Genomic DNA, 18,888 nt, shown 5'->3' on the forward strand with positions numbered 1-18,888 from the left:
AGCTATTCAGCTTCATTAATATGAGAGCTAAACAAAAGTAGATTTACAACCACCCAAAACTTCTGATAAAGTAGATTCAAAGAAATTTTAGTTAAATATCTAGAATTATAGATATGTGAAAAATCAAACACATTAAAATCTATTTTTATCTATTTAAACAACACTGAGTCTGTATATATGCACAAGTCCTAAAGCCTACTATATTACTACTACTTTTTCTAGAAAGTAGACTTGTTTCTGTCTTGATTCTTGTTTTGATTTATATAGTACATAGTATCTTATAAAATGATCAGACATTTATTAGGATTGTTGTGTTGCCAATTTGCAGCAGGTATTAATTTTTCCATATAATATCTATACTCTAGTGATTAGTCTTTAACTGCTTTCATAATGCCATATTTTGTTGAATTCAGTTTTAGTTCCACTGGCCTGAATGACAGCAGATGTTTTTTCTTTTTCTGTGTAATATTTTCTGTGTGTTTCTCCAAGTAAGACTCACCGTACTTGAATAGTTAAACATCCAGGAAACTGAGGTGCTATTACCTCTGTCACAGGCTTCCTATTTAACTGAAAAAAAAATTAACTTGAACTGCATTTTTAAAAGCATTTAGGTGCCTTAAGATGCAGACAGGCATGTAGTTAAATTCATAAATTTATGGCACCTCATCACTACTGATTTCAAGAGAACCTTTGCAAAATCCTATGGATGCTCATGTGCATCTCAAACAGTATTTCAAACTTTTAGATGTCTGTTTTTATGTTAACTGTAGTATCTGCCTTGATACTGTAGCACTGGAGACCTTCCTAAATTTTGTGTGATCTCTGCTTGTTTTATTTTTAATGTCTAGGCTGGTCAAGCTCCACATGAATGACTTGAACTGCCTCAGATATCCTAAATGGTACAAGCCAGTCAACCTTTGTGAGCACAACTGCATTAGATTTAGATTTCTTTTAGCACTAAATGTTTAAGTTTTACTGGAATGTTGAAGAACTATTGTATCTGCAGAAATCTATATGTAGATACCTATATATGAGTACCTTATTTTAAAGCTGAAAGACAACAAAAGAGTGGTAAGATACTATACAATGGTCAGTACTGCAGATTGTTAAAGTTTATTTTCCTTTTTCACTAGTAAGAACACCCCACAAAACTAAAAAAGGGTCAAGTGTGTTCTGGATTTATAAGCCAAATTACTTTTTATCTGCATGGAATGTGAGTTTATCTGTGTTTCCTGTCACTCAAGGAAATACTACATTAATCTGTTAACTGTTTGGATGATTGTAGGAAAAAGGAAATAGAAAGTAGGGGGAGAAATGGGAGTTGTAAGTAGATTTATAGGAACCACAGTAAACACACTTGGAACAACTGGCACACTTCATGTTTGTTCTGTACCTGGAAATCAGATGCATTATTCTGTGGACTGACGCTGAAAGAACCACCTTTGAATGAAGTTGAATTTATAGAAGAGACTCCAAGTGCGAGATTTCGTGTTGAAATACTCATGGATGGCCCATCAAAATGGATCTTTAAAGCCAAGGCATCAATAGTTTTTAGAGCTCTAAAAACAGAAATAAAAATTAATCTGAACACTGAATACAGAAGAAGCCCCCACCTATGCTCTGCATGCTCCTCACATCACAAGATGACCCTGTTGTTACTGACTGTGTTTCTACCACCCAACTGTGTATTCACAAGAGGCTGTTAGACTGCAAATTTATGTATCTCTCTTGAAAACAAAAGCTTTTGACTGACAGAAACTGTGTGACTACTTATCACTGGTCTTGAAATAATTTTACAACAATTCTTATGTCTGTGCTGTGTCATGTATCAGAAGACTTCTTTTCCATCCAGATACTTGTCATGTGCACTAAAAGAAGAAATATTTATGCATCTATTTTGGAAAATTCTTTTTGATGGAAATCAGAAAACTTTGATTTTCTGGTTTGTCTATACATGGAAGGATGAGCCCATACAGCCTTGCAGGTTGCTCTCAAAAGCTTTTCTCAAATGCAGAAATACTTACTCTGAAGATGAGGCTGCCAATACACTGTCTGAACTGGCTAGAATATTGGAAAAAATTGTCACCACGGTAGAGCCCAGAGATTCATCAATTTCTTCATCATTCACAATTTTTTTGAGCTTCTGCACAACATCATTTACTTTGTCTGAGGTCAGCTGCTGCCCCTCACCAGTGAGATTCAGAAGCTGATTGGCGATATCTGCTGCATTTTCTGTGAGCATACAGAATCAAGCAAAAAGAGAAAATAATACATTACAGTCCTGAAGTAATCAAAAAATACAAATTTTCTTCATCACTATTGAAAGCTAGAGTATGTTCTATGTACTTGTAATGAACATGGAATTTCATAATTTTATCAAATTTATAATTTTTTTAAAGTATGTAGGACTTGCTGATTATATACTGTGCTCATTTGCTGTCTTGTCTTTGTTTTGATTTGAGTTTGTAAATCAGAACTATTATAGAAAGGGGTGACTCAATCAAAAGGAGAAGAATACAATGCATAGTACCACTTTATTTTCCCTCCTTATGCTATCCTTTTTTTTTCCACTGGGAAAAATTTTTACTCTTGAAGTGAAACAAATGGATCCAAAGTCTGTATTACTGAAAATAAAATTGTTCACTCTTTTAAGCTTTCTGGAGAACATGTGACTGCCTTGCAACTGCTTCAGTTCTTTCAGAGGATGCTACTCTTACTTGTCAGAGGCCTGGCAAGCACGGCACACGAGCAAATTTCATGAGGAGAATCTTCCTGGCAAGGAAAGTTTGATAGCACGTCCAATGGCAAAACATGTTAAACTATAATTTCAATGCCACCTGGACAGAAAGCTAATATAAACACTAAGCTTTAACAATATCAGAATATTTGATATTTAATAGAATTCGCAAATAAGATTTTGAAATTTTAGTTTGCAACTGGCTGTGGGTTGCTTTTTATAATAGTGTTTTGATATATTTACTGTGGAATGCTCATTTTACATGACATGATGTTTTTCATATAATCTGACTGCAAGTACCCAATTGACTGAGTTAGGCAGCTCAGCCCCCTAAGACACCTCTATCAACAAAGAAAGAAAAAGAGGCTTCTCCAAGACAGCAATTCAGAGTAAGAGCTTACAGTCATATGTATTTCAGAGAATGTACAGTATAATTTGCTTCACTAGCTTTGATACTATAAAAAGGGACCATAAAATGGTTTTCTTGTTATTTTATTAATCTTTCATGGCCAGAACAAAATAAAGGGTTATTTTAGAGACAGAGAATAAATCTGAAAATGTCTGATTGTAAGTCCAGTGAAGAGAGCAGGAGTCATTTCCCTGGCAGGCATTCAAAATATTTAAAAATCTGTCCTAACTTGAATATCAAATAGAGATAAGATACCACCTTCCTTTACCCTTGATTAAATTGCCTGAAGACTTTGATTTAATTCAGTATTTGGTCTCCAGAGCTTTAAATGGAGCTGAGTTGAAATTGGGTGCGCTTCCCCGGAATTTGATTATTTACTTTGCACTGATGTTTTTAGAAAGATATTTAAAGAATTCAGCATAAAGAGAAAATATATCCTTCCAAAGACTATCACAAATATACCCACCTGTGCAATTTCTAAGATCAGGTTGACCCCAGTATGATGTATAATTCTGCAGACCCAAATAGCTAAAGAGGACAAAGGACAAAATTCACATGAAATATTGTAACAAAATTACATAAATATTTAATAATTCTTTTTTAAGTGTCATAGTGTCCACTCTTCTCAATTCCCAATATTTGTAGCAACATGGGCCCTAGTGAAACACAATATGTGTACTTGACAGTGAAAGCATATGATTGATTAAATGATAGTGCTGAGAGAAACTCCACTATTTCAGTGGAAATTCTGGCCTTGTATTTCAGAAAAGACCCAAATATTGACACAAACTATTATGCCCTAGTCAGTTGTTTCTATAATTTCTCCTTGATATAAATGGTTTTAATCTAGTCAATAGCAATAATACCTCTCATAAGAACATGCATAGGAGCCATGTAGAGATATAAATTTATTCGACCAATGAAAAGTAGGGTAAGTAACTATTGGATCCAGGTCCAAAGTGAGGGGCAGATATAAAGATTCCATTTTTTTTTTTTTAAGCCTCACCATATCAAAAAGCAGAATCGTAGAATTAGTGGGTCAGGTTGGAAGGGACCACAGTGGGTCACCTGGTTCAACCTCCCAACTCAAGCAGGGTCACCCTAGAGCACTGGGCACAGAATTGTGTCCAGACAGTTCTTGAGTAACTCCAGTGAGGGAGACTCCACAGCCTCTTTGGGAGACCTGGTGATTGCTCACCCACACAGTAAAGTTCTTCCTCACATTCAGGTGGAGCTTCCTGTGCATCAGTTTCTGCTCACTGCCCCTTGTCCTATTTCTTGGCACCACCGAACAGACCCACCCTCTTGCCAACCTCCCATCAGACACTCATGGACACTGATGAGGTCTCCTCAGTCATCTCTTCTCAAGGCTGAACAGGCTTAGTTCCCTGAGCCTTTCCTCACAGGAGAGGTGCTCCAATCTCTTGATCATATTTGTCACCCTGTAAAAGTGTCTCCAAAATTTAACACACTTTTGCCTCAGTTTTCTTTGCAGACAATCATGTTGCCACAGCATGGAAAAAGGCAGGATGGTAAATGGGAAAAATGTAACCCTTTACTCAGCACATGAAAAAATAACATTATTCCTCAGCTGATCACATTTATTGTAATAGCACAGGTAATCACCTACTGTGGAATGCAGATGAGTAGAAGAGACTGTTAGAAGAGCTTCCTCTTCTCTCCAAACAAATCCCACCAGTGCTCCATACTGGCAAGAGCTACTTGAGGCAGAGGCAAGGAAGGCACAGCACAGGGCAGAACACAGTAATTTATTGTGTTTTTTTAAATGAGAAGTGCTGTACCTATACAACATTATAGTGTAGACCACAAATTAATAATAAAGATAAACAATACTGGGACACCAAAGGTCAGAAACCCTATTTTTTAATGATTCTGAGGCTTTGACATAAAAGCAATTTGATTTCTGCACTACTCACTCTACAACAAAAGTTGGTCAGTCAGAATCAGTTCTTGTACAAGATTAGGAGGCTGAGGAAGTGAATTATTTAAATATAATGTGGGTTGCTTTCCTGTTTGGCACTGAAACTCAAAGCTGATTCATATCCATGTTGCCATACTATTTGGAAAAAGTAAAAGATCTGGTCTTCTCAGAACATGTTCCAGATGCAATGTGGGTGGATAAGACTAATATATTGCATTTAATAGTAATCATCCTAAATACTGAAGGAATAAATTAATATTGCATCATCATAACCATGTTTAAGGCACTCAAAGGAGATCAAAGCCATAATGTTTCAGTAATATATAAGCAGAAGTAATAATATTCCCATTTTACAAAAGGGAAATGGACATGGAGAGTCAAAGTCTTTTGTAGGTGTTTGCAAAAAACCTCCTGCATTAGGGAAAATTTCTTAAACCTTAAAAACTCAAGTTCAGATCTTTAGGCATAAGATTATAGCCACCTTCAATTATGACTAACTACTGGCAAAATATTTGCTTCACAATTTTTTTACTTTTCCCCTAATGAGATGAGGTGTTTTGAATTAAATCAAATATACACCTCATCTTCATAGAATTTTATTCGAATTCCTAAACAAGTCAGATAGTAGTGGTGGAGTGGTAGCAAACGTGAAGCTTTGGGTACATTAATATAAAAGTCATGGCCAAATGGAAGGTCCTGCATGTGGGTCAGGGCAATCTCAAGAAGAAATAGAGGCTTGGGAGGAGAATGGCTTAAAAGCAGCCCTGAAGAGAAGGACTTGGGATGCTGGTGGAAGATGCAGCCCAGAAAGCCAACCATATCGTGGTTGCAACCAGCTGCATCCAGCTCTGGGGCCCACAAGATAAGAAAAAGTGGACTTGTTGGAGCAAGTCCAAAGGAGGCCCCAAAAAAATAATCAGAGGTCTGGAGCACCTCTCCTATAAAGAAGCTGAGAGAGTTGGGGTTGTTCATCCTGGAGAAGAGAAGGCTCTGTGGGGTTTCCAGCACCTAAAGTGGGGTACAAAAATATCTGGACAGGAACTTTTTACAAGGGTACGTAGTGACAGGACAATGGCAAATGATTTTAAATTGAAAGAGATTAGGTTTCAGTTAGATATTAGGAAGAAATTTTTTACTTTGAGGGTAGTGAGGCACTGGCACAGGTTGTCCAGAGAGGTCTTGGATACCCCATCCTTGGAAATGTTCCAGGCCTTGACAGATGGGGCTCTGACCAACTTGGTCTAATGGGAGGTGTCCCTGCCCATGGCCTGGGGGTTAAGAACTAGATGATCTTTAGGCTTCCTTCCAACCCAAACTTATTCTACAATTCTATGACCTGAAAAAAACAGTTTTGTTCTGTAAGAAGATGTTATTTTTATTGTAATGTTGAACATGTATTAATTGTGGGCTCCAATATGCCCTAGGGAAGTGGTAGATGAGTCATTTTTTCTTATCAATGCAATACATACTATTACTGCACCCACCCAATCTGTCATGGCATAGAAAAAACCTTCCTGAAATACAATACCAGCCAATGGCAACCATTATATATAACTAAATAATAACTATAAATAACCAGAAAGTTGCATCTGAATCAAATCAGCTTCTCAGATATTTGAACACCTACCAGGTTCTTGATGCAGTCTGACTAGAGCTCCCATGGCAAAATGTGAAGTTGGTTACAGTAGGCCTGGTATCTGGCCAGAAATAGTTTGGAGGGTTTTCTTCAGCTAAACATTTTTCTGTAAAAATGAGTATATCCATGTTAATAGTAAACTTCTTCACCTAATCATCTTCTATTTGTTGTCCTCTGCTCATCAACTAGTCTACAGCACAAAATTGTCTTCAAATGAAATGCTTGTTTGTTTGTAACAGTGTGGCAATAGAGGGGTGCACAACTAGGGATCACACATGCTGATGCTCAGAGGAAAAACTTGAACATGCATGCTGCATCCATCTGCACTCCAGCAGCCTCCACCTCCTCCCTCCCAAAGGAATGGCAACCTTTGGTAGAAGCTGAAGGGGAGAAGATGAGAGCTAAAAGAAGATTGATTAAGGGAAACTGTTGTCAGGAACACAAACACCTCTGAGAAGTGGGGATGAGGGGCCTTGAAGGTCCAAAATGTCTCATTTTAGCTCTGGCTATAAAGTATATTTCATTATCCTCAAACCACCAGAGGAGTTGTCAGGAACTGTCCCAGCCTCTTTGAACCAGACAGAAAGACATTGACTAAAGCAATCTGGACAACTTTGTGTTAAAAGTGGTATTTTGAGCATGGCTCTTTGAGATTAGTGGAACAATGAGGCTTATAGGGATAATTTAAAATCTGAAACAGTCATACTGTTTGAAAATGTGTGATTATTTTAACACAGAAGATGCTTGTTTATGAATAAGCAAAAAACAAAAAATTGTTGTGTAACAAAGCTGAACACTACTTACCCACTGGATCAACATCCACAGTATGAAGTTGATATCCTTCTTCCATGGTTCGATTATTGCTTATGAGCTTCTGTCGGATGTCTTCCTCTTCCAGATTGATGTTATTGGTAGAATTATAAACTAAAAGAGCCAAAGCACTAAAACTGCAAAGAAAATTACCCAAGTATTTCAGTCAGAACAGCAGAGGCCAAATGCATGGAAATAAAAATATCTGACAAACTCTGGTTTCTGAGTACGGAACAGTGTCACCAAAACAGTGTTGCTCATTACCTGTAAATTAATACTTTTGTATATATAGGGCCATGACAAGAAAATATGGTTGGGAAATTTCATCTTCTAGTTACCTTTACAGAAGCATCTCATAAAAAGAGCTAGAAATGTTTTTAGAAGAGTTCAGAAGATGAAACCATAGAGCTGTGAGTTCTAAATTGGCGCTAATCTAGATTAGTTTTTAAAAATCTGGTTGCTACTGTCTTAGGAACTTAAGAGCTGATTCATCCCACCTCTCAAAACTTGTCAGGGTGGGACAAATGATCCTCTGGAGGATCCACCTCTACACTGATTACAGAGAAATACTAGGAGATTAACAAAGAACAGATGCCTAACATTTAAACCTCTTAAGGTTTTTATGGAGTGAAAAACACCCTGACATACTTCTGAAGCTTTTAGTCATAATTAGGAAAGTTGAGTTCCTCAGATGACTAATCGAAGTTTGAGCACTAATAGCTGTTCTGTACTGTGGCCCACTGCTACTTTCTTGGACATAAGTAGTTCAAAGTGCCTGAGCCTTTTTCCTGTGAACAAAATAAAACAGTCCCCACCCTAGTCCAAAAACATAGCTTTTCTGGAAGGGAAATCATGAACAGCAAACCAGTTCTAGCAGGACACAGGAAATAAGCCCAGAGTGGAAGGCACAGAAATTTCCTCCTGGGACAAAAGGAAACGTTGGAGATGAGAACATGTTGGTACCCAAGAGCATTGCTTGGCTCTGGCTAGTAGGAGGCAAGCCACTAAAGCATGGAACATTGGATGTCCATGGGAGCCAAAATGTGGAAAAAAGGAAAAAGCAAACATGCTTTGGGCTGTCTTCATCTTAGCCTTGCCCTTGGATACCCATCAGCCTGAATAAAGACAGACCTTTGGAGTGTGTGAGCTGTTCCTGGCAGCCTGGGGAGTGGTGGCACTGCCAGCACACATACAGTGAGCAGGGCACACACTCATCAGGGGTGCTTTCACCTGTGGCCCCCTGTGCAAGAAAGCAACACTGAGCAAAACGGTGGTCTACAGGATGAAGAGTAGCAGAAAAAAAATCTGTAGGGGTGCTGAAGAGGGCCAGTAGGATTTTCAGGTACTCCTTCCTAGGCAGACCAGGACTTCAGTTAAAAAAGTCTTTCAGAAAGACATCCCCATGATGACAGCTCAGAACTGCACTTTCCAGATGTGCCTAATTTTCTTGACATATTCACTGTTTAGCTGGTAAAATGTTGCTGGACAAGATAAAAATGTGACCACCTGCAGGCTTGGCTTTCTCTTTTCCCAGTGGATATATTTTAGCAGAGAAATTCCAGCTATCTCTGGCCAGGTCGCTCCTTCCCTGCTCCCAGAGATACTGAGTTCCTCCTAACATTCCTTTGGTCTCTGTGGAGTGTTTAACATATATATGGCAAATAGCCTTAGTAGGGTGGATATGCATTAGCAGGCTTTTGCTGTACACCTCAGATGTGTTACAAGCACAAATTTATTACGGCATTTATTTTTAGCAGAAGTATGGAAATTGCCTATGGGATTGCCAATTCCTTCGGCCCTCCAGTACTTCAGCCCCAGAGTCTCCTGGCACTTAACCATCTTTCCTAAAAGATTCTGGCTTCATTCATCTATTCCCTTTACTTCAGAAGAGGAAAACTTAATATACTTATGCCACTCCCTACCTCAGGACTCTGGCTGCAGAACAGACGTTCTAAACAGCCACTACTGCTTAGCTGCCTATTTCAGATTTCCCAACTAACCAAAAATGATACTTAGTATCCATACCTGCAAGGAACGATAAGGGCAACAAAATAGAAGGGATAACTATAGATCAGGTGGAATGGGTTGCAATTACATTGAAAAATTACAGAGAAAAGTATTGATTATGAAGAACTGATAAAAATAATCGCTTAAACCAATTTGTTGTTTTCTGAGAAGCCCTTAGAGCACAAGTCATGTGTACTGTATAATAAGAACCTACTCCATAATACGATGAAAACAATTTCCACAAACTTTTCAGGATGACTCATACTAGCTTCCCAGACTAAATAAATACCTTTTAACTTTACAGCTGACGCAATACGAAGTTGAGTGCTTCCTTCCACTTTTGTCACACTCAGATCCCAGGAAGAAAACATCATAATAGTGAAGAGCAAATTCTCCATTTGGGGAACAGTAGGCCTGCACTCAAATAAATGGCAATGCTGCCATGCTCTGCTGGTGTCACTGGATTTGCTACACCCAACTTTAAGTCTTTTATTGTGTGACATATAAAGGCAGATAGATTTTCACAGCATTAATCAATTACAATTTGCACATCATCTACAGTAACCTGTACTGCCAAAATTGCCGCCATTGATATAATTAAAAAAAAATGGACAGTTGTGTAGGTAAACACAACAGGTATTAGTGTATTTTTCTTTTCTTTGACTTAAGTGCTGACAGCTGGAACAAGCAGGAAAGCTTGGGAAGACCAGTGTCTATCCCACTTTATCCTGGTCTGTTGAGCTAAGCTGGCTCAGAGAGAGGAATTTCGAAGCTGCATCCTCATCAGAGGCACAGGAGGCAGTGTTGGAGCCTGTACTGCCATGGCCAGGACCACAAAGCCAGCTTTCTTCTCCGGCAGCGTGACTCAGAGCTATTCCAGGACAGTGTTCCTACACACGGGCTGTGGTCTCGCTGCTGCACCCTGCGAGGAGCCCAAAGGAAGGATTAACAAACCACGCAAACCCTGCAGCACACACTGGATCACACCTGGAGAGATGCAGCTGATAATTAGCAATGCACATTTCTCCTTTCTGTTGTACTAGACAGGCTGAACTAACACTGAAGTACTCTTGCTGTCAAACTGTTTCACAAATCAAATTAATTTCTTTCAGAGTTAGTATAATTTGATTTAAAGAATATAAAGGACTTTTATAAATTTTACAAAGAATTTTTGAAGAACCGAAATATCTGCGAAATCTAAATTCCTACTAAAAGTGACTGGGAATTTCAGTGCTGACTACCCTGGCATATTTTCAATAGCTTTCAAATGTCAACATTAAATTCTTTACTAATCTCACAGTTATGTTGTCCCTGAAGGTAAGTGGTGATGGGTAGCTATAACTGAAGACTGGCAGCAGAAGTAGACCCACTGTTAGTTACTAAAACTTCACCTGTGAAGTTTTAACTACCTCACATTAACTGGACAGACAAAAAAGAGCTGACTGTTCCATAAGTTGCTCAGTGAAGATGCACTACAAAGAGCTGACAATGTTAGAAAACACACAGAATAAGACAGGAATAAGCAGAGGGAAACTAAAAGCATTCCAAAGAAGCATCTGAGTTGTGAATAATCTTTTACTTGAGGTGATTTTGTCTGCAATACATAAAAATGTTCAAAAGAGAAAGCAAAAAAAGTATGATTTAACATAATAGACACATTGAAAGAAATGTCAAGGGTGAAGAGTTTCCTTGCCCTGGAGAAGGTGATGCTATAATTAGAATATAAAATCTGAGGCTTCATGACACAAAACTAAAAATTGCAGCTACTAAAAATAAAAGTATCCTAAGTCTTCCTTTTAAGATAATGACTGTTGTAGCAGAACAATTTTGCAAGCAACATAGTCACGCCTTGTGCCTTGGCTTCTGTCTTTGCATCTTGCTCCTCCTTGCAGATCTGGTGTGGGAATACAATCAACTATGGCTTTTCAACAGAAAGCACTTCTAATATGTGCTAATTTGGTATGAAGGCTATTCATTACTAGAAAATGTTGCAGAGTCAAACCAGAAAGGATTGGAATCCCTCACATGGGACAGCTGGTCTTTGCTGAAATGAGTTTTTGGTTACACTCGCACTGTGTTCTGGAACAATGAAGAAAACCCCCATTCCCTATTCCTCAGTACACTGCTTTTCTAAAAATGGCATCTAACAATGTCAGATCTGCCCTAAATCTAGTTAAAGTCAGTGGAAAGACAAAGGGAGTCATTAGAAGGTGGAAAAGGGCAGGAAGCTTCAGCAGGAGACTCTGAAGGGATCACCCTTCAGTTACTCAAAAGGAAATCCCAAATTCTTCCATCTGTGATGAAGGCTTTCTTCACAGGTCATGGACATGAGATGAGAGCATGGGACTGTGGAAAAAACTGAGGATTTCCACTTGATGCTTTTTGGCTGGTTTTTCAAACAGAAATATTACATGTAATGTACATAAGGCATTTCAAAATACTTCTCAGCCCTTGTAAAGGCTGTCCCTTACCACCTTCAGTAACACTGAAGTTGAAGTTGTGGGCAGCAGAGGTGGGCCAGGTCCAAGTCCTTCCTAAACCCTCAATGGTAGAAACCCAGAAATCTTTTGAAATAGAAACAGACGTCACAGATATGTTCATTTCTATCAAAGTTATTTAATAAAAAGTAATTTGAAGTAATCTACAAAGAATGCAAAAAGCCTAATACTTTACTTACAACTAGAAAAGAAAATTATGCTGTTCTAGTGTTGCTAGCTCTTGTCTGAAACTATTACACAATCTAATTAACATTTTATCCAAGTGCATTAAACTTTCCATTAAACAAAACAACACCCAAGAACACAGCATGCAGGAGCCTGAATATGCCTCACTGACATTGGTGGCAAAGCTCCCACAGACTTCAAAAGAGCAGGACTAGGCATGGGTAGTTGTGATTTCCTGCTTTCCTCCCTATTTTCATTCCCAAGACAAGTGATTTCTGTTTAGATATAGTAGTTTTTACGCTACCAGATGGCTACCACTGTGGTTTTTGATTTGGAAGAGATGTTTAACAGTATTAACATTAATATTGCTTCCCATAGAAGGTGCAACCCAACACTGGAAATAGGCCAAAATTATGACAATCAAGCAATGGAAGTTGGAACAAGCATAAACTTACTGTATGTTAAGTGGAGAAAAATTCATAAATTAATTGGGGCCTGTATTCTCAAAATTGCTTGCAAAGTAAGAGAAGAAAGGAGAAGCAAGGGGGCTGAACTCTTTTTAAAGACCAATTTCCCTACTGTGAGGCAGCCCTATGTAGTCATCTGACAAAACCTAGGATCAGTAGGACTTTTCTGAGAAAAGCAGCAGCAGCAGTCACAGAAGGTTTTGACAAGACTCCGGAGTCATAAAAGGCAAATAATTAATGAAAGAAACAAACACATTTATAGTTTATCCACAAAATTGGTTCACTTGGATAAAATCGGTTTCACAAATTGGTTTCACTTTCAAAGGTTTGTGCAGAAACGTTGGCGACAAAGAAATAGCTATATCCATAGCCCATGCCAAACTCCTGTCTATTCTGAACAGCTGCCCTCTCATTAAGAGGCAGAAACAGCACAACCAGAGGAAAAATTGAACACTGACATAAAGTCAAACACAGCTTTGATAAAAGTCTGTCTATTAAAATAGTTAATAATCTACCAAAGTATTAGCTTGATATATACTGGTGTCATCCAGAGATGTCACAGTATGAAGGGTGCTGATAATAATATGCACTTTTGGACTTGGGACTCTGTCTCTCATCACTGGGTATATAAAGGCCTAACAAGCATGGTGTACTTTGGATTTCTGCAGTTCATCCAACAGAGCAATGACAATCCACTTCAATAATTCTGTTTTGTTTTGCTCTTCTCAGAACACAGTAGTTTAAAATGTTTCTTTGGAAAACATCTATTTTTAATGTGACAAAAAAAGCCAGCTTCCTACCTCCCACTTCCAGCTACTATTTCTTCTCTGAATCCTTCTCTCTAATGATTCTTCCTCTTTCACATGCAAGAAGACTAGGTAGGGAGAGTGACAGCTGAAGTTCTTTGAAGAGGAAGCAGTGTGGTAAATAAGGGTGGAGCAAAGCAAAATGCACAGAACAGGCTTGGGGAAGTTTTGTTGGGTTTTGGGGGTTTTTAAATTGCTGTATAAAATCCTAAAGGAATGCATAAAATATGTGATCTGAATTACAAGTATATGAATTCATGTAAAGAGAGAAAAAATCTTTTCAAAGAACAATTTTAAGAATTATTATACTGCCTTGGAAATAAGAAGGCTGTGATTTTGTAAAAAATTTAGAAAAGAGAAATAAGGCTTAGTGAGTAAAGAGTTAAGACTAATATGTTCACTTCTGTAAATAATAAAGTTAAGGCCATGACTTCTGTGATAGATCTTAAATTTTAACTGTGAATTTCTGTTTAGATGAACATGAAGGTAAATAGAAGTACTTAAAAACTAAGGCAAATAGTAGAATGTCTAAGACTGCAACAGACTTATCCTTGAGTATCCAAAATGAAGAAATAAGAAAATATTTGGGCAACGTTTCACAGAAATAATTTATGGGGACATTAAAATAATAGTAACTGCATGAAATCACACTATGAGCAAGTTACATACAATAATTCAGCCATAACGTTTCAGTGAATCACCTAGGCAGTCAGGAATTACCATTACTTTCATCAGGTATTTAGAATTTCTAACCTCCAAACTGTTAATTTTTTATACTCTCAAGTGTTACCCTAGCATTTTGTAGGATTTCCTAAGAATGCTATCCAGGAAAAATCCAAGGAAAGTCTAACAAAGAATCCTGACAGCAATAATCTGGGAGCAGTAGGAAAAAAGGTTTTCTTTATAGATCTTCAGAAGTTCAACAGATTTCTTCCCCACAAAATTCAGAAACAGATGTGGAACCCCAAAAAAAGTAAGGAACTGTTTTAAAGAATAAACCCATATACACTGAAGACCACTGGGAAGCTGGTCCTTTTTTTGGTTTTAGAAGGGAGGGATGTACAAGCGTAGATATATATGCTGAAAACCCAAGACCTAAAGATGCTTCAACGGATTTTTCTCAAATGTTTCTTCTGTAAAAAGTAAATGATGCATGAAAATGTATTCAAAACATGAAAGCTATATGGAAAAAGGCAGAAAAGCATGTGTATGTGCATATAGAGTGTGTAAAAAAGTGTGATTTTTTTCAGTCATATATCATGTAGCTCACTTAAATTTTTAATTATCCTTGCATTACCCCATCTGGATTTCTAGGTTGAGCAGGATCTTGACTTGTTTTTGTTTTGTTTTGTTCTTTAAGAAAACATTCACACCATGACACTCCTGATTATTTGAAGAACATTAAATCTTGGTGTGACATGACCAGCATTTATACAAAATTATTCAGAACGACGAAAAAATGCCATTTGACCTTGACACACATTGCACTAGAGCCCACAAGAAGACTAGCTTCTCATTAGACCAGGCCTCCCTTGAAAAATGACATATTATGAACATGCAATTCCATTGCCGCTGAAATGACATGTAATGAACAAAAGAAATAGAGATGGTGCTACTTCCCCATAAGAATAATGCATTATGAGAAGTAATTTAGTGGCAAACTCACTGAATGTCAAAATGGGAGGGAAAGGAAAAGGAAAGGAAAGGATATTTACTAAAATAGTTAAACAGTTCCTGCCTCTTCAACCTTTTTTTTTTTTTTTTCTTTTTGAGTAGACTAGTCAGAAGAAAAAAAATCAGAGGGCAGGATGGTGGGAAGGTGAGGCAAGAAGAAATCAGGTGTACAGCTCAGCTGCTAGACTCATAAAAAGATACAGGAATAAGGATAGGGAAAGCTTTACATTCCTCAGCAGTCTTGGATTGATGGTAAGACCCAAGGTGTGGTCTCCACTTGAAAGGCCTTGCTGGCATAACCATATCATTTAGAAGTGTGAAAAAAAGTCCTACCCACATCACTACACCCTACTGTAAATGTAGGTCAAGCAGCAAAATAGCCTGTTCAGAGACTGGGCTTGCAGTGTACCAGTTAAAAGTTTTTGCCAATAAAAGCTGTCATTCTGCTGTGGCTGTGTGGGAAGGAGATACTACCTTTCTACAGATCTTTTCATGTCTAGTCAAACTCTTGGAAACTGGAAGCACCACTAATTACTTCCTGATGGTAAATTGGGAATATTGGGCTATCTCTGATATTAAAAAGCCCAAATTTACTGCCATTATCATGGCAGTTCTCAAGAGTCAGCAGTTAAAAGCATTTTCTTAACAGGACTTCTGCCTGCACTGCAAACAGTTATATCCCATACCCACTTATTGCCCCATTCTCACAAGAGGATTACGTTTCAGTATCCTCTCCTTAATTTGGTCCTAATATGCTCTCCCTCTCCAGACATCCCCCAGAAATCAGCCTGCTGTTTTCAAAGAAACCCGTGGAGGCCAGATTTTCAGGGAGGGTGACCCATCTAACTTTCTCTGGCTGCCTTTGAGGTCGTTCCAACTCCAGCGTCTCCAAGCCCAGCAGAAGTCAGGAAATGAGAGCATATGGTAAATAGTTTAACTCACACTCGTTTAGCTTTCAATTTTAGCATGATTTTTTTCAGTGTTTTCCATATAGTGAGATGTCTATTAACTCAAGAGTGTCTGGTTCAAGAGACCAAATGCAGAGACAGTGGACAGATACCAGTGTACCAAAGTTGGTTTGCTAAAGAAAGCTGGGTGCCTTGCACAACTTAAATATAATGTATCTATTCAGTTTTGTGACAGGTGAAACCTGAGCTCTGAAAAAAATATCTGTTAGGGTTGAAAGCTCAATAGATTTAAACCAAAACAAACATGATAAACAGTATTAGGTTTCTAAGAACATTCAGAACACTCAGATTGCCAGCAGTCATGTATTTACAGACTTGCAGCATATGCCAAATAATAGGCAATTAATCCAATAATAGACAAAAAAGCCTTTTGTAAAGCCACTTGCAATAGCAGCTGTTGCCTCTATTGAGAAAATGTCTTTCAAAATATTACCTTTTAATACTTCTTTTTTGTCTTGCTCCCTCTCTTATAGAGGCAGGGTGGATACTATGAAAGAAACAGACATTAATTAGGGTGGATTAATTCTCCAAAGGAATACAGCATAAATATCTTCCTCCTTAATTTACCTTATATTGACCACATACACTGTGTAATTCCAGTTCTGGAAAGTACGATTCAGCTGAAAAACAGGAAGACATTGATCACATGAATGGCAAGATGTTAATGGGGCTCTTTGTTGATTAAAGCAGTGTTAGAATTTCTTCCTTCTGCCCCTTGAGAAATCCCCTTTAGTTTTGCAAAGCAAAGAGAGCACTCACTTTTCAGTGAGGTGATTGTTGTACAACTGGTAGTGAGAGACGTGGCTTTTTTGCAGACAGAAGGAAATCTGTATAAGGTCATGACAGAGTGAATAGGTGAGTGCACTGACTTTTTCCTTTTTCCTGACTTTTTCTTTTCTCCCTCTCTTCCACATCTTAAATTCTCATATAAACTTTGAATGGAATAGATTTACTGAAAAAGCTACCAGCTAAATTTTCACCTGAAAGTCTTCAAACTTATGATGATCTTCTTTTCAGACCTTCACACACTTTATTCTGAGTGTTCAACAGCTGCTCAGTTTTCCCCCAAGAGACACCTTTGCATGCTCTGCAGGGCCAAGTGACACCTTTCTAATTTCTTTGGCTCAGGCACCTCTGTACTTTGCCTGGGTACTGCTGCTCAGGGAACAAACTTGTCAGGTGTGAATGACTGCAATTCTGTTTTGTAGATTACTGTATATATATATATATATTCTGGTTTAAGGATTCTTTAGCTTCTGTTAGCTGAAATCTCCAGGTTTATTAAACTAAAAATAAAGAATAGTTGCCATATTTCATTATATCATATTTTCACGTAAGTAGTCGGTATAAAGGTTTTATAAACTGTGTGAGTAGGATTATGTGAACTGTCAAAAAGGATGGAGAATATCTTTATTCAGATAAATAAGAAGAACCTTTAGAGGCAAAAACTTCAAGAATCCCTCACCCAGAGAGGCGTTTATGTCTGCTAAAATGGGCTGGAAAACCAGAGACTACTAGAAACCTCAGCAACTGACCCACGGCAGAAATCTTTTGAAGTAGCGAACATTAGGATAAATTGAAAGTTTATTGCCTCACACAAATAAACAGTGCCTGGTGTTTCTATGATTTCTGCCACAATATAGCTTCAAAACCACATTAGCACTTGGGAAGAAAGTTTTTGTCCTGTATAGTGATGTTGGAACACAGACATGCACCTCTTTTGGTGAACAATTCTGATTTCTTCATACTTTCCAGAATCCCACCTACTATCTACATTTCTGAAATAGCTAGCTAGTATAGTGCAGACTTTTCAAATTTTATCCATAGTGCTGAAGAGCCCCAGCTAGAGCTGAATTTATTAAATTTATTACTTCACAGATCAATAAAAGAAAGATATTTAGAGAATACCTGTGACGAGTTTTTTGGCAGTCACTTTTTTTTTCTTTTCCAACTGATAACAGTGATGGGTCAGATTCATACATGTAATCACATGGGAAAGAAAACTTAACTTACCCATTCTGCAACAACATCATGTACTTTCGACACCGAGTTGGGGTTGGAACTAGAGACAACTATAGATATCCTGTAGAATAGCCCACCTGTCCATTAAAAACAGCATTATAACATTAGAAACTGAGCAAATTTAGCTTTTTAATATGAGAATTTAGCTTCATGATTAATATAAAAATTGTGCTGATCCCCAGATACAAGGCCACCTCACACTCTTTTTGGCATTTGAAGTCTGAAATGAATAAGCCCTGCAGGTTTGGGCTCATTCTCACTAATTCTGTTGATTTTGACATGAATTCCCTCCCCCTCCATATTTTCAGAGGCACTTGAAATGTGACATGGAAACTCACAGACAACATACATCTAAATAGTATTTTGCATACGCCTCTAATGTGGTGTGCAAAATCAAGGTGATGACAGTGTCAGGAATTTAAAAATTATTATAATTAATGAAGTCTGTAAAGACAGACAAATTCTGCTCCTGGGCATATTGTTATAATATTGTTATATGTTCCAGAATTGAACCACTGCAGATTAGAGTTTAAATATTTTGAGGGCAAAGAGAGCTCATCAATTAAAAGTAGCAAGGTAACTGAGGACAGAATTAGGTGTGAGAAGGGATATAGAGCTCTTGTTTCCAAAGTACAGTCGTGCTCTCAGGCCTGGAAATGGCCAGACCGTAGAAGAACCCATATTAGCTTTACAAAACTGGCAGCTGAACAAACCATCTTTCAGTCACAAAATGTGTAACACTTGGCT

General features: G+C 37.9%; 1 protein-coding gene across 1 annotated transcript in view; it reads right to left on the reverse strand.

The window, feature by feature from the left end:
• The window catches only part of ADGRG6 (adhesion G protein-coupled receptor G6), a 102,291-nt gene that overhangs the window by 26,135 nt on the left and 57,268 nt on the right, over nucleotides 1–18,888 (reverse strand). The window contains exons 6-13 of the mRNA XM_062488902.1: nucleotides 18,133–18,218; nucleotides 16,687–16,739; nucleotides 16,553–16,606; nucleotides 7,529–7,671; nucleotides 6,716–6,830; nucleotides 3,613–3,674; nucleotides 2,025–2,232; nucleotides 1,394–1,559 (exon numbers count right to left, since the gene is read on the reverse strand). Coding sequence (XP_062344886.1) covers nucleotides 1,394–1,559; nucleotides 2,025–2,232; nucleotides 3,613–3,674; nucleotides 6,716–6,830; nucleotides 7,529–7,671; nucleotides 16,553–16,606; nucleotides 16,687–16,739; nucleotides 18,133–18,218 — 887 coding nt within the window. The remainder of the gene's footprint in view (nucleotides 1–1,393; nucleotides 1,560–2,024; nucleotides 2,233–3,612; nucleotides 3,675–6,715; nucleotides 6,831–7,528; nucleotides 7,672–16,552; nucleotides 16,607–16,686; nucleotides 16,740–18,132; nucleotides 18,219–18,888) is intronic.

The sequence above is a fragment of the Cinclus cinclus genome, chromosome 3 (genome assembly GCF_963662255.1).
Source record: "Cinclus cinclus chromosome 3, bCinCin1.1, whole genome shotgun sequence".
Lineage (NCBI taxonomy): Eukaryota > Metazoa > Chordata > Aves > Passeriformes > Cinclidae > Cinclus > Cinclus cinclus.